Genomic DNA, 14,802 nt, shown 5'->3' with positions numbered 1-14,802 from the left:
GATAATAAGTTAGTATTTTCTTGTGCTAGTTAGAATTAAGGAAACTTAGTGTTAAGGGAACTAGACAATCTCAAGAGGTCTCTTACAACCTAAACTGTTATGTAATCCTGTAACTTCTGGCTCAGATCAGTAAAAAAATAATGATGCCTCAAAAAAAATATTTTTATTTACACTGAAGCAGATAACAGTAACTGCAACTGCACAAACAAAAGTTTGCTACCATTCAGCTCTACCATGTCTAATATTAAAATGCTTAATCAGTCCGTGATGTAAAAAAATATTCCTACATTAGAATTAAGTTTTTACTTACTAGAAGAATACAACTGGAAATGCCTGTACAAATTTAAGGAAGCATAAATATTAATCAAAGATCTTCATAGGAGAGTCTTTTTAGAGCAGGATATACTTACAAAGGTGGGAAAGAAAAATTATTTTTTTAAAGAATTTACTGTAACATCAACTTTTTCACTAGACTGCAAACAATATTGCAATTTTAGCCTTCTATTTTAACTGTTATAGCCTATAACATAACTTCACCACCCTAGAATTTCAGGTTACCTTTAGAAGTTACAGGTCCTTTAGGAAAGGGATCTTGTCTGTAAGTACGGAAGAGCCTTGTTTTTCAGTTAATTTCCAGTGTCAGGAATCAGAACTTGTAGATCAAGAGTTGTGAATTTTAAAAAAGTTTAAACTTTTTAGAAACTTAAAAAAAAAAAAACCTATTGGAGCCTTGAATGAAATTCAAATTTAATGAATTAATAAAAATGCATAGATAAGGGATGGACACGTAGAAGGAGGCTTGTTTATAATCAATGTTTCTCTAATACAGGGAATCCACTTTCATCAATACAAAGGCCTATACTTAAAAGACAAGCACGGGTAGATTGTAGTCTTGATACAACAACAGAAGACCCTTGGGTTAAAATTTCCGACTGCATAAAAAGCTTATTTAATCCTACCATGAGTGAAGACAACGTCCACTTAGATTTGCAACCTGGCATCGACACAAACAAAGAGAATCAAAATCGAAGCAGCTCAGAGACAGTTCTGAAGAAATCAGAATCAGAAATAGTCAGTTCAGAAGTGCTAAAATCAGAGGAAAATGACAGTGTGAAAAAAGGTCCTCCCGTTGCACCTAAGCCAGCCTGGTTTCGCCAAAGTCTGAAAGGATTGAGGAAAGCAAACTCAGATCGCAAAACACAGGCAGATCAAAGTCCTCCTGACCTTGAGAGTATTTCCAGCAAAGAACTGCAATCTAGTTTATCCCGTGTCTCTCCTAGGGGATCATCAATAAAACAAAGAATAAGCTCATTTGAATCCTTGAGTGCTCCGCAGTCACCTGAAAAAATACACCGAAGGTTTAGCCTGAAACCATCAGTCCAGAAAGAACACTGTCCCACTGCAACAGGGTCGGAAGTGGCTCCAGCCCATTTAAACCAAGCCTTCCTCCAACATTGTGAAACTAGCCAACAACAGTCACCTGTGGTCATGGGTACAAAGAGCCTAGATAGATCTTCCTCTCCCAGGGAGGTCCTTGCGGCTAGCTCAGAGAAAAGCAACAACGCCAACACTGAAAATTCCTCGGGTCTCTTAACTACAGAAGCCATTGCAACTTCCCATCTTGTATCGGTAGCAAAAGCACACAGCCTAAGATCACGAAGCTTCCCACTTACTGCTACCCAGTCTTGTGAGATGATGAAGCCATATGATGAAAAGTGTAGCAAAATCTATTCCATCAGTAGCCAGGTGTCATCTGCTTTAATGAAATCTTTGCTTTGCCTTCCTCAGTCTCCAGCCTCTTCTGGAAACAGTGCATGGGAAACTCTGGACACATTGTCTCAGTCCTCTGTGGAGGAGGATGGGACTTCTCTCTCACCCGCAAGTGAGAATCATCACCTGGACACTGGGTTTTCGCTAAAGTAAGATACCATATTTAAAAATCAGATTTACAGATCAGCATTGGTGAGCATCTGTGCTGATCCGCTGACAGATTAACATTCTAAGGTAGCAGCACACAATAGTAAAGCACAGACTAAGTTAAGAACTTTTTAGAGCACAAAGGTTGAATAACTCGCATGACTGTTACACTTGTTTTTAATTTGTACTATATAAGCACATATATATTTCAAACTTCCTCTTACTTAAGAAGGAATATTTCTAGCATCTCCATGATAAAGGAGATTTAAGTCTGGTTTTGCCTGGGGCCAAGAGATTATTCCTATTCTTTTATGTGATGGATCCTACTTCTGTTAGGCTAACGTGATTAATTTACATTTGTATGTATTTATAATACTTATTATAAGAGCTACCGCCCCAATTAAATGCTAATAAGATCAAAAGATGACTGCTCCAAAATTGTCTGTGCTATGCTTTTGTGGGTATCTTCTTTCATAACTCAACGTTTCTTTTTTATTCTTGTCACAATGGGACAGCCTCTCCGAGTTGAGAGAATATACTGTGAGCCTAGCAGACAATGAGAAAGAGGAAGAGAAACAGGAACACAGCTCACCTCAAGCATCCGGTGTGTCAGGGCAGTCTGTCATCTCTCTGCTTTCCCCTGAGGAGTTAGCAAAGCTTATAGAGGAAGTTAAATCGCTAGATGAAGCAACCTTAAAGGTAAATCTGCTTTTTCTTTTTGTCCATGATTTTCAGAAAGCTGTGGAGTGAATGCGCCTGGTACATCTCTGCAACTTGATATTATAACAAATAAAACGGTCATCTTAATATGTACCAGTAGTAATGTTTAGCTCTTTTGATCAAAAATCTTGAAGAAGTCTTCAAAAATAACTAAGCAACAGTAATACCCATTTAACTAATGGGAAAACAGTTATTCAGCAGGTAAGGTCAATGTATGCAGAGGTAGGCACTGATATTTTGGAAGCCTTTCTTTTTATTTGGGTTGCCAATCTGAGACACCCAATGCCTCGTTTTTGGGATACTGAGCAACCTTTAGTCGTACTGGATTCATCTAGAATTGCGATAAAGCCAGATTAAGGCAAAATTCAATGTTAAATGTGTGCATTCCAGAACTGTAAAGACTTTAGAACACTGCTCACACTCAAAAAGCAGATAACATCCACAGCTCTGCATTGAAAATAGTTCAGCTTCTGCTGGCAGCTATGTGCTTGCTGTGTTAAGACACTCCAAGCAGTGCAAAAGCAGCATAACTGCATTAACGCACCAGTAAGCCTAAGCTAATATAGTTTTTGCCTCTTAGCTAACTGCAGTGGCATGTCTCCCAGGTTAGTCCTGGTTTGTGTCTGTGCTGCATGGAGCATGGGTAGTGAATTCATGTCTGCCTATCATAATACTAGATAGACATATTCTCATGTCAGAGACAAATTCTTACTGACCACATCAAACTTTGCTAGTATGTTGCAATCAAAAAGCAGTTTGACAAGCAGAATTTATGAAAGCCAAGTTTTGTATCAATTTATGTTTCTTGTCAACTACCCATGTTGATATTTTTGTCTAATTAGCAGTAAAAGCTACGTTGCAATGTTGCCCTCAATGGGACACTAGCCTTTCTCATATCAAGTTGTCTGTTTTCATGGAATTTTCAGGACAACCTCTGAGCAGCACGTACCTTCTGCCTGGTTGCAGCTGGCCAGTGGATTCACTTGTGGAAGGAAACAATACACAATAGCAAAAGATGCAACTACAATTGCTCACATACTGAACATGGCTGTGAAGTTGTGGTCAAGAAAGCCATGTTTCCTTAGGAAATTAGGTTAAACAGGAGTTGTTATCCTATACAAACTCATCTTTGGGATAACACAGTCAGTGACAGCTTACTCTACCTGTTAGTAGAGCATTGTTAAAAAATAAAAATAAGAATGAGAAGCAATTTTTAAGCTGTGACACTTGTATCCATGTGAGCTGTATGCCAAATTCTTTTTCCACTTTTTTCAATAAGAAGGTCCTCTAACATGATTCAGCAATATTCTCTGTTTCTACAGTACATTATATCTATACTCTTTAATATAATTAAATTTATGGTCCAGATCCAACTGATAACCTGTCTACCAAAACAGAACAATTTTAGACACAGAGCAGCATTTTATAAAATAGGTAATTGATAGGTAAATTTGATCAAAACCAAATACTAAACACATCACAGTATTATGCTTATGCCACTAAGTCTCATTATAAAATGCACAATGGACAAAGAGAGAACATGCTGATTTTCCAATCATCTTGACATATCTGTTGGGAAGTTCTTGACTTTATTTCTTTCTCTGCCTAGGAATTTGATGATATTCATGTTACAATTTTGCATAAAGAAGAAGATACCGGGCTTGGATTCAGCCTGGCAGGGGGCATTGATCTAGAAAACAAAGTGATAACAGTAAGTAGCATCTTTCTTAAAAAATACTCCAAAAACAACTACTCTATCTAAAAATATATAACTTGCTGGTTTTCTACTACAGAGGTTGGCTTTTGGCATAATCAAAGTAGGCAGCTGTACTGATAAGAGGCAAAAGAATCATGGTCTTAATGGGTGAAAACAGGATCCCTCTGCACAGAGCTGCCCTCTCCAGGTGATTGGCAGTGGTGTCCTGTTTCCTTGGGCACCATACTCCCCAACAGCTCTGAAAGCCAAGGCAGAACACACAGCCCTCAGCAGGAAGCAACCAACACCTTATTCACATGCTTATAGAAGACCATGCAGGGTGGTCAGAAGGAATGAGGTGAGCGTGTAGACATGTAAGGGGTCTGGAAGCTAGAGACTAGCTTCATGCCTTCTTCCTCCCACTAGCAGAGCAGCAAGAGGGTAGCATAGGCAAGGTACGTACCATGGGCAGCAAGGCTTTGGCCATCTGATACCGGGGCTAAACATATTGCCTAGCTGCTTGAGGAGGGCTGCGCCCAGGAGAACTTCTCTGTATAAATTTATTCAGCCCTCAGTCCTGAAATGTGCTAGAAGCAACTTGTTCCTGGCAAAGAATGGAAAATGCACATGGTGAAAAGTATTAACTGAATGATTCAGTGATTTGTCCTTTTTTTCCTCTTTCCTTGTGTGCGTGTGTGGTGACTGGGCTCTTCAATAGGTTCACAAAGTGTTTCCCAATGGACTAGCATCTCAGGAAGGAACTATTCAAAAAGGAGATGAAGTACTATCCATTAATGGAAAGTCTCTTAAAGGTGCGACTCACAACGACGCCTCAGCAATCATGCGACAGGCTCGACAACCCAGACAAGCTGTTGTTGTCACTAGAAAAGCTAAAGATGGAGAAAAAAATCTCAATGTTTCAATCGACTCTAGTACATCTTCAGTAGCAAGCGATGCCTCACAAGAGTCTGGTAAGTTCAGCAGCATTACCTTGCAGCCCCCACCTGCTAAGTGTTTACTCATCCCCTGAAATCTAGGTGTTTGTAAAGCAGCTCAGCATTAGCTGTGTAAATCTGAGAACCATGATTAAAGACAGCATGGTTAATAAAACATTCCTGAAACAGACATTTGGAATAACTTTGTTGGAAAGAGAAAGAATTAATGGATTTCTAAAATAAAGCAACCCTCTGAAAAAAACCAAGTGTGATCCTCTGTATGAATTTCTGTAGACATACAAAGATTATTATTGTAGTAAGACATCTAATTGAAGGTATAAAGACAACTCAGTGAACAGTGATTCTTTATTCTAATACTATTAGATTCTAATTTACAAGACTTCTCTGTGAAAGTGAATTTCAGTTTGAACAAACAATGTGCTATTGTTTGACATAGCAGGTGGCTACATCTGAAACATAGCAAGGTTAGATTTTTGCAGAACCTTAAGATATTCTTAAGATATTTTTGTGGTTTTTTTTCTAAAGCATGATCTGGAGACCTGTAGCTTTACTTACATACTGCAAATAAACATTAGCAGCTTTGTAGCTAATAACAATTTCATAACTAGCATCAAGTCAAATATGTTTACCTTAAATTTTGTTCATTGAACAGATTTTTCTAATTCTAGTAAATGTCACCAGCTTTCATCTTTATATTTCCATTCTGCCGTGAATTCAAACACAACTTTCTCTCCCCAGCTTCCCAGAGGGCCTTGCAATGACAAAAAGAGGAATTAAAAGTTATAGTTTTCTCTTTCATTTGGCAGTTTATGGTGCCTTTGCAAACAAAGTTCATTTTTTGTAACAGATGTTTCAGCTTTTCAGACTATGTGGTGCCCATTTGCTAACTTTCCATTTGTTTCCAGCAACTGAAGACACAATCTGCACTGTAACTCTAGAAAAAACACCTGCCGGTTTAGGATTCAGTCTGGAAGGAGGGAAGGGCTCTATTCATGGAGATAAACCCATCATCATCAATAGGATATTTAAAGGTAAACACACTTAAATGTCTACATGGCAGGTTCTTAGCTGACGCAAACTTGTGCAGTTCATAACTGACTGCTGATTTATACCCACGAAAATGGTATTTTTTGTAAATGCAGCATTATTCTGTGCAGTGCCAGTAATTTGTTGCCTGCTGAGACCAGATGGTTTATACCAAACATGCTGGTGATCCTTAATAAGTAAAAGATAAGTTACAGTCTCCTTCACACAAAGAATTAAAGGAAATTCATTTTCTTTCTCCAGGGACTGCATTAGAACAAAGCAGCCCTGTTCAGCCTGGTGATGAGCTATTACAAGTGCACACAACTGCCATGCAAGGACTCACTCGTTTTGAAGCATGGAATATAATCAAGGCATTACCTGATGGGCCCATCACAGCTATCATCAAGAGGAAGAATCCGAGCTCTGTTACCACCAAGTCATCTGAAACTTTGTAAGAGCAGGAATTAGACTACTGCCAATGTTACAAACAAAAAAGGATTTTATTACTTGCAGCCATTTGGCTAGCACAGCAAGGTACTCAGAGAAAGCGCATCTGAAAAGTACACATGATCTAACTGCCAGTTACAGAGCAAGCTGTCTGGAATAAAATAAGATGTGCACAAAATGTGCACGATTCTTATTTCAACGTTCAGAAACAGATGTTACAAAGTGTAGAATTATAAAATAATGACTTTATTAATAATATACTGGTTGTAATAAAATATGTGACAGCTATAGTATTCTCCTTTTTTAAGCCATTAACTTAACAAATATGAGAAGCACGTTCTGTGCTAAGTTTTCAGTCCTACTCTCCAAGTCTTGCTCCCTGCCTGGGAGAATGTGTCTACAAGCCTACAACTAAACACTGCCTTAGGGAATGTGTAAAGGGCAGAGAAAGGGCAACTTTGTATGTCAAAATGACAGCGTGCCCTGGAAAACTCCAGCTTTTCTATTCAAATCGCAGAACATCCGGGACAGCCAAAACCTGTCAAGGTAACTTTCTACTAGCAGTTGACAGAGCCATCTCAACTCCAGCAGGCAAACATGGGGGGTGCGGCACAGGGGGGAGGAGTGTCTCACGATATTGCAAGGGTGAGGCAGGAAGCTGAGGGTAAATAGCGGAGGTTTTCCTAACCTTCCTCTGGCCAGAGGTCTCAGAGGACTAGAGCAGGAGAGTAATAACGAGGCCATTTAGAGCCAAGTCTTACCTTCTAACCACACATATTTTTTGAAATGTCTTTGTGTTAATTTTGTAAGGGAAAGTACCAGTGAGAGTATTTGGGAATTAGAAGTTCTGAATCCAAACGTTTATTCTGGAAACACTAAATAACTTGGAGACAAATCTACGGTTCAAACGCTGCTATTGGCATTTTGGCAGTGCTCTCTAGGCACTGTATGGACTTCTACCAGCAGCAGCATGTGTATCCACGGCAAGATGGTCTTGTGCACCCATTTGGTCTTCTCTGACCTACTAAAGGGAGAGATGCAACATCGGGATGGAAGCAGCGACTTGCCAGTTGAAAGCCAGATGGCTGCACTGGTTATTGTCCTTGGCTGTTCCTCTTCCCATAGTTGGGAACTTGCTGCACCCTTCTTCGGTTACTTAATTTCACCAAACCATAAACTGCAGGAGTTCAGAAGCTATTTTCTGTGCACTTAACACAATGTCACAGAAACAGCAATTGAGAGAAAGGGAAGTAGGATAGAGAGCAGAAGGTATTAATTGAATCCAGGCATGTAACTTGCTTTGGCCTTTCCTCACAAGTCAACTCTATGTCAATCCTTGAAAGAACATTCTTGACAAGCCATCTGCCCCCACACTTCCAAACCCCTTCCCAATTGAGTTATCTTTTCCAAAAACCAAGCAAACAATCCTCAAAACAAAATTTCTATGAATTGGGTAGCAACCAAAATAGGAGAAAAATGTGAGAGGGAATCTTTTTGTACATTTTTTAACTGGAACCTACATGAAACTCTCTGAGTATTTTTTTTTTTTTTTTTTTTAGCATTTCTTGTATTTAACTTAACCTGCATTATTGGCTTAGGCTTAACAAAGCCTAAGTAAAGGCCTGATGCATATAAAAGATTCTAAGATTTTTCAGCCACTTGCCCATACCACCAATATAGGAAAAACATGAATGATTTCTGTACAGAAAAGCAGGCCTGAACTCTTTAGCACTGTTAAAGCTATTTCCTGTAAAGGACAGATCACACTTTTTGGTCAGCTGCATATCTTTAACAACAGAGACTGGGCTAGCTACAGCCATAGCACAGAATGCCTTAATTCCTTCAATGCCATCTGCTGAAGGTGTCCTCACCTGAAACAACTATTTAATTTCATCAATGTAAGAACTGACATAGAACCACCAAGACAGGTCTGATCTCATTTTTTCCCAGAGGTGCTCTTCTCACTACGCTTCCAAAGTTTTCCAGTTTTTGCATGCCTCTGCATTTCCTGGCATCCGCCAGGATCAAAAGAAGTCAAAACATGCTGTGTGACAGGCAGCGTGTCTCACTGGGGAGTCCCTCCAAGATCTTACACAAAGATCTTTGCCAAGACATTTCCATCTCCAATTTGGCAGGGCAGAAGGCTGAATGTTAAGGGCTCTTAATTCCTTCTGGATAGAACATGTTGAGCACTCAGAAAAGGGATCCTTAAGTTATTCCAAGGAAGAGCCTCACCTACCACCTTTATTGCTCAGAGCAATAAAAAAAATATTAAACATATAATAAATAGCTAATAAAAAGCCCCATTGTCTGCAAAAGGTTTACTTGCAGGAATAACAAGTGGTGACCTGAGCTCTGCTGCTTGCTAATTAAATTAATCATAATCCTGCAAAGACTTGCCGAGATATTGCACTTCATGCCTAACAACTTTAGTACATTTAGATAAATACGTATGAGCCTCTGTAACATCAGGGCCCAAATCTCTCCTCAGTGAATTTGTTACTCTTTGTAAATACAGAAAGCAGCAACTGGAAATAAGGACCAGCCAAAGACAAAGAAGCTGGGAGGGTGAGTGTTCTCACCAAAACACCTTTATCCCCAGTTACTGGGGCGTGTAAATGGGAGCGAAGGCTTTTCCCTCTCTTGTTGCCTTGAATTCAGAGAGATGCTGGAGGTCTAAGTGCCTCTTCTGTTTCCTTGCTGGCAAAGCAGGTGCATGAGGAACCATTTTAAAGGATGATCCGGGAAAACAGCAAGATGTAGCAGAAAAATATTTATTTCATCATGCTCATACAAGTTTACATCTGTGTACACAAAGGAGACTAGATTAAAAACTGCTTCCTTGAAAAATCTATTCTATAGGGTGAGATTTACAGTGAGAAACTTTGTGTGCAAGTTCATGCCCTATACTAAGCATAAAACAAATACAGGGACAGAAAGCAGAGCCTATTAACCTTGTTAAATAATTGAGTTACAGCATTAAAATCACAACCTGCATTTAAATTCCTAATTCAGCAATTAGTTTTCCTTTTGTAATTATACGTAATCCATAGTAACGTCTGACATTCCTGCAGTAACCAGCACCATAAATATTTTCTAAAGCTGGACACATCACTGCACACAAGATAAGGAGCTGATTTCCCAAGATAGTGCTGTGAGGCAAACCAGTCTTAGAAAAAAAAGCCATGTCCTTATGGCCTGTCACATCAAGACAAAGCTACAGAAAAGATTATTTACCCGTTAAAACCTCTCACCACCAGAGACCAAAAAACGTTCAAGTGCAGTTTAAAAAATGGCAAGTAAAGTGCTTAATCCTCTTTATTTCTTGCCACTACGTTGGTGCAGTTTGTTTCATGACATTGTGGAAATCGCTGGTTTTGGTACAGAAGGGAGAAAGGAAGAGCGCCTATTTGCCAACCCACAGACCTATGAATTCATTTGCACCGCTAGACCTTGATTTAGAAAAAAAGCACTGAAGGCATATTTACCATTAGTACTGAAGTCTGCTGGAACAAACAAGTGGGATCCTCCACACAGCCCAATTTGTTCTGGCTTTTTCCGTTTGCTGGCTTAGACCCACTGAAGCATCTTAGCAGCTCTGCAAGCGCTGGCAGCAAAAGAGCTACCTCTTCTTTTGGGGAAGGAACGTTGTTCCACAGAAGTCTACGGGGAGCTTCAGGGACGAAACAGGGCTGGCCTGCACCTGGCTAATGCTGTAGTGCTAAGTGGATTTTAGCCATGCTCCTCCTCACGGACACTGACAAAGTGTGGCCAAGAACAGATCCAGTATGTGCATCTTCTGCCCGCAGACAGCCACCAGTGCTGCCTCCAGGATCCTTCCAGCCTCTGGTGTGATATTTTTCCAATTATGAAAATGAAGGATATCGTATTAGAAAAGAATGCATTGCTTTGCATACAGACAGGTAGAAAATGCTGTTTTAAAAGTTTACTTTACTCAATTCATTGTTCCCCTTTCACCTTTCCTAAGTATCTCTGCTGGTTGAAAACTCCTGCAGGCCAACTTCCTATTCCTACCCTCGGCTGGTGATGTCAGCAATTGGTCTTGTCATGCTTTTAATGCCTTAACAGCTTTGGTCAGGTTACTGTAAAATCCAGCTATGCTAGCTGGAAAGAAGGAATCCACCACCGTCTGGGGAAGATAGCCACCAAGATCAGTCTGAAAGAAACTAAGGAGTTGAGTCCTGTCTGGCTCCCTGTAAAGACAACGCAAGTGATTTTATAGCCAGTGGTTTAAAAGCATTAAGAACTTTACAATGACTCTTATATGTATTGTCTGATAATAGATATTTCTAAGTACCTTTTTTTTTTAAAAACAAAAAACAGACATTAATTCCAAATTTCAATGAATGTGGCTATCCCCACAAGTCAAATTACAGTTAAACTAGGCCCTAGTTAGGTACATCGTCTGTTTATGAATTATGGCAATATAATAAACAACCGGATACTCATTTACCAAAAATTAAGATCATACTTGTATGTTCTGCTGAGTCTCTGCTTAAGAGGTCAGCAAGAATCCTACCATGATGATGGTTCCTGTAACATTAAAGACTTCCCTCTAGGAAATGAAGACAGACTAATTCATTGCACAAAAAAGAGAACAAAAAGGGCACTCAGTCATAACGATTACTAGTCAAAGGAAGACAGAAACATGCCATTGCCAAGAGGCTACAGATCACATGTGGCCACAAACACATAAACACACCACACAATGGATAAGAAGGGCTTTAGAATACATAATGTTCAAACAGATCGCTCCTTACCCTGGGAGAGGTATACAGAAACAGCCACAGGGATAATTAAAACCTCTCACGAAATTTGGTTGAGGAGGACACAGTGGGTGTTCCACATTGGTGGCTATAAGAAAAAGCATTCAAGACAAGTGTCATTTTCACAGAAGATGGGAGAGAGTCCTTGGTACTCAAAGCATCAGCTGGGAAGCAAACTCACTACATGAGAATATTTTCAGGAAGAATGGCAGTACAACCTTTTCGATGAGGGGCTGTGCCATACAAGCAGTCAGAAAAGAACATTAAAAGGAACCACTCTGGCCACGGAACGGGGAAATGAAAGAAGTGTTGAATTTAGAAGCAATTGTCACTGAGCTCTGAACTATGCATCAAGACACTTTGAAGGAGTTTCACTGAACCCATGTTGTGTGAGGGCATTACTTTTCTTGAGAGGTCATTCAAGTTACTTCCAACAAATCCATGCCACAGAGGTATATACCACTTGACTGCTGAGAAACTGCACTCTAGCAAGTATATAAATTCCTGGCAAGGCATTCCTGAATGGGATGGGAAAATGGGACAGCGGAACAGTGGGGCAATAAAAGCACTGACTTGTAACAATTAAACAACAGGATGAAAGTGAAAAAACAAAAAACATCCTTCCACACAGTAGCAGCCCTTTAAACATCAGCACTATTTGGTTTCATAAGGACAACTATTTTCACGTACAGGAGTGGTACATTTATTCAATGGCTTCACCAAAATCTAGAGGCAGTGCAGAAAATGTTAAAATGTGATTCAGACTAAATTGGACTCCTTTTAGAAAGTTCTGTCAATTCTTAAAAAAAACAACAACAAAAACACACACACAGAACTTAATAGTAAATTAAATACTTATTCAGTCTCAAAAGCATAGCAAGGGAAGAAACCACATGCCAACAATATCATCATTATCTGAACGTTAAGATGACTTACATACTTTGAGAACAACAATGTAGAGAGACCACTAATATTTTATCTTCTGATCAAGATCAGATCAACAACTACTGAACAGCATATTACTTATTTTTTATTTTATATTTATTTCCGGTAGCTGCTGGTTATCTCCTAACATAACGTGAACGTGTTGAGAACACAAGCATCTTACCAGCAGATAGCATCGTCCCATCTTCATATTGCTTCATTAGTACCACATCTACAAATTCTCTTGGTGAAATAATCCTCATGAAAGCTGAAGGAGTTGTGGTTCTGCATACAGAGACAGTCTGGAAATCACAAAACAGAGTTATGTCAGTTGATGCTTTCAAAAGGACAGCAGAAAAATCCCTGTACTTTCTGGTACTCTTTCAGTTACACTTTCTAAACTGTATCAAGGAGTTCTATTACACCCTTTGTTGACCAAAATGCAAATCGGCACAGTCAAAAGGCAGTACGGTGTGTTGATGAAGGACAGTTTAATGGAGAAAAAGAGCGATAATGCGTAGCTTCCAGGTTGTTTAAGGACAGATACCACAAGGGATGCTGAAAAGCAAATCCAGCACATCTACGCTCACCGGACAGTTAAAATGCTTCTCCTTTCCAGGAAGCTAACAAAGATAACTTCTCTGTATCATATCACATGGGATACAACTCGATAACCAGATTTGTTACACTGCAGAAGCCTTAATGCTACCATCCCCTTCCGTGGAGGCTCTGTGGTGATAGGCTCCCCAAAACAGAGGTTTCTACCACACTGGTAAGTGCTGGCAAGTCTGATAAAGTCTATGAATTTCAAGTGGCAGGTTGCAGCATTCCTAAAGTTGAAGTTTATAATTAATACTAAATGCCTGTATGGTTCCCCCAAGAAAAATAATCTTCCCAGGACTTCCATGAACGTTCCTGAAACTGGTTGTGTTTGCACCCTGGCTGCCTCCGAGCACCTACATCCACTTCAGATTTGCGGATCTAAATCCAATGCCCTTTTAAGGTTCTGACACACTTAAAAATTTAAAAAAAAAAAAAAAAAGGAAATTAGACTGCGTAACCTCAGCAGCAGAAACTACTGCTCATACATAGCCCTTTTCATCTATAATACTCCAAGTGCAGCATCTCTATTTTAATGACAGAGAGACTGAGGCAAAGCGCTGGGTCCCAAGGTCAGTCAGCCAGTTAAAGACAGAGTGCGACGCGCAGTGCAGAGCATCGTGTGCTGCCATGGTGAAAGACGGGGCCTGAATTAATGGCTGACGACATGAACGCTTCACTGCTTAGCTAAGCCTATGTGTTTTCTAAATATCCTCTTCCCTCACAAATAGCTTATTAAAAATAATCACGCTTAGCTTGATTTGCAGCATTAACAACAACATAGTGCAGGAATCTTTAATGTTACACATTTACATATTTTAAGTATGCAATATTTAGCCAAGAACGTATTGGTAGTTCCTTCCAGACAGATAAGCCATTGTTAAGAGAATACATGCAATTTACAAAACAGAAAAAGAAAAAAAAAAAAGATTCCTAAGCCCAGTGTTGTCAGACTGATCCAGACAGAGAGGCTGTACAACTTCTTGAGACCTTTTTACTTCCCTGCACATAACATAGGCTGTCTCATGAGGCACTGCAACAGGAAGGTCAGTGCAGAGCCCCGCGCTTCTGAACACAACGCTGCATTAATCACACCAGAACGGTTTTGAAGGAACTTACATCGCTGACGGCTTCGACGACCTCGAAATCCTTCACGTTGTGGTCCCACTTGGTCCTGGGCCCGCCGGCCACCGGCTTTATGCATTCCCAGACATCCCGGGGGCTGGCAGGCAGGACCCCCTCTCCCCTATACCTGCGGCGGGACGAAACGAAACCGAAACCCGCTGCTCTACCCTGCCTGGCAGCGCCGCGGGGGGCGACCCCTCACCCCGCCATCTCGGGAAACGAACGCGGGGCGCCGGCCGTACTCACACGTTGCCGGCGAACTCCGCGGAGGGTCTCCAAGAGACCGACACCTCGCTCTGCGGGGAGGGGAAGCTTTCAGCCGCCACGCCGGGCCAGCCCCCCCGCCCACTCCCGCGCCACCCCCGCTCACCGTGCGCCGGCAGCCCCGCCAGCCGCCGGGATCCCGCCGATAGAGCCCCATCTTCTCGGCCGCCGCCTCGGCGAGCCCCGCGTAGTCCATGGCCGGGCAGGGCGGAGCGGCCGCTCGGCCATCGCCTGTGAGGGCGCCGCGCCGCCCCGCCCCCGTGGGCCGATGGCGGCGCCGCCCCCTCACCTGAGGCGCCGCGGCCTCCCGCCGGACCGGCCGCCACTGCGGAGGCGGCGG

General features: G+C 41.1%; 2 protein-coding genes across 3 annotated transcripts in view; one reads left to right on the top strand and one right to left on the bottom strand.

The window, feature by feature from the left end:
- Positions 1 to 7,046, top strand: part of IL16 (interleukin 16) — a 33,673-nt gene extending 26,627 nt beyond the window's left edge. For both annotated transcript variants that reach the window (XM_050903196.1, XM_050903195.1), the window contains exons 15-20: positions 830 to 1,919; positions 2,433 to 2,616; positions 4,247 to 4,348; positions 5,052 to 5,304; positions 6,195 to 6,320; positions 6,577 to 7,046. In XM_050903196.1, coding sequence (XP_050759153.1) covers positions 830 to 1,919; positions 2,433 to 2,616; positions 4,247 to 4,348; positions 5,052 to 5,304; positions 6,195 to 6,320; positions 6,577 to 6,770 — 1,949 coding nt within the window. In that variant the 3' untranslated portion in view covers positions 6,771 to 7,046. The remainder of the gene's footprint in view (positions 1 to 829; positions 1,920 to 2,432; positions 2,617 to 4,246; positions 4,349 to 5,051; positions 5,305 to 6,194; positions 6,321 to 6,576) is intronic.
- Positions 7,047 to 9,531: 2,485 nt separating this feature from the next.
- On the bottom strand, positions 9,532 to 14,658 carry STARD5 (StAR related lipid transfer domain containing 5). Its single transcript, XM_050903314.1, has 6 exons — positions 14,569 to 14,658; positions 14,445 to 14,494; positions 14,193 to 14,325; positions 12,658 to 12,775; positions 11,544 to 11,637; positions 9,532 to 10,976 (listed from the first exon to the last, which is right to left on the bottom strand). The coding sequence occupies exons 1-6, from the start codon at positions 14,656 to 14,658 to the stop codon at positions 10,829 to 10,831; spliced, it is 633 nt and encodes a 210-aa protein (XP_050759271.1). The 3' UTR covers positions 9,532 to 10,828.
- Positions 14,659 to 14,802: the final 144 nt, after the last annotated feature.

Source organism: Gymnogyps californianus, chromosome 11 (genome assembly GCF_018139145.2).
Source record: "Gymnogyps californianus isolate 813 chromosome 11, ASM1813914v2, whole genome shotgun sequence".
Classification (NCBI taxonomy): domain Eukaryota; kingdom Metazoa; phylum Chordata; class Aves; order Accipitriformes; family Cathartidae; genus Gymnogyps; species Gymnogyps californianus.
This window is presented reverse-complemented; position numbering and strand designations above follow the sequence as displayed.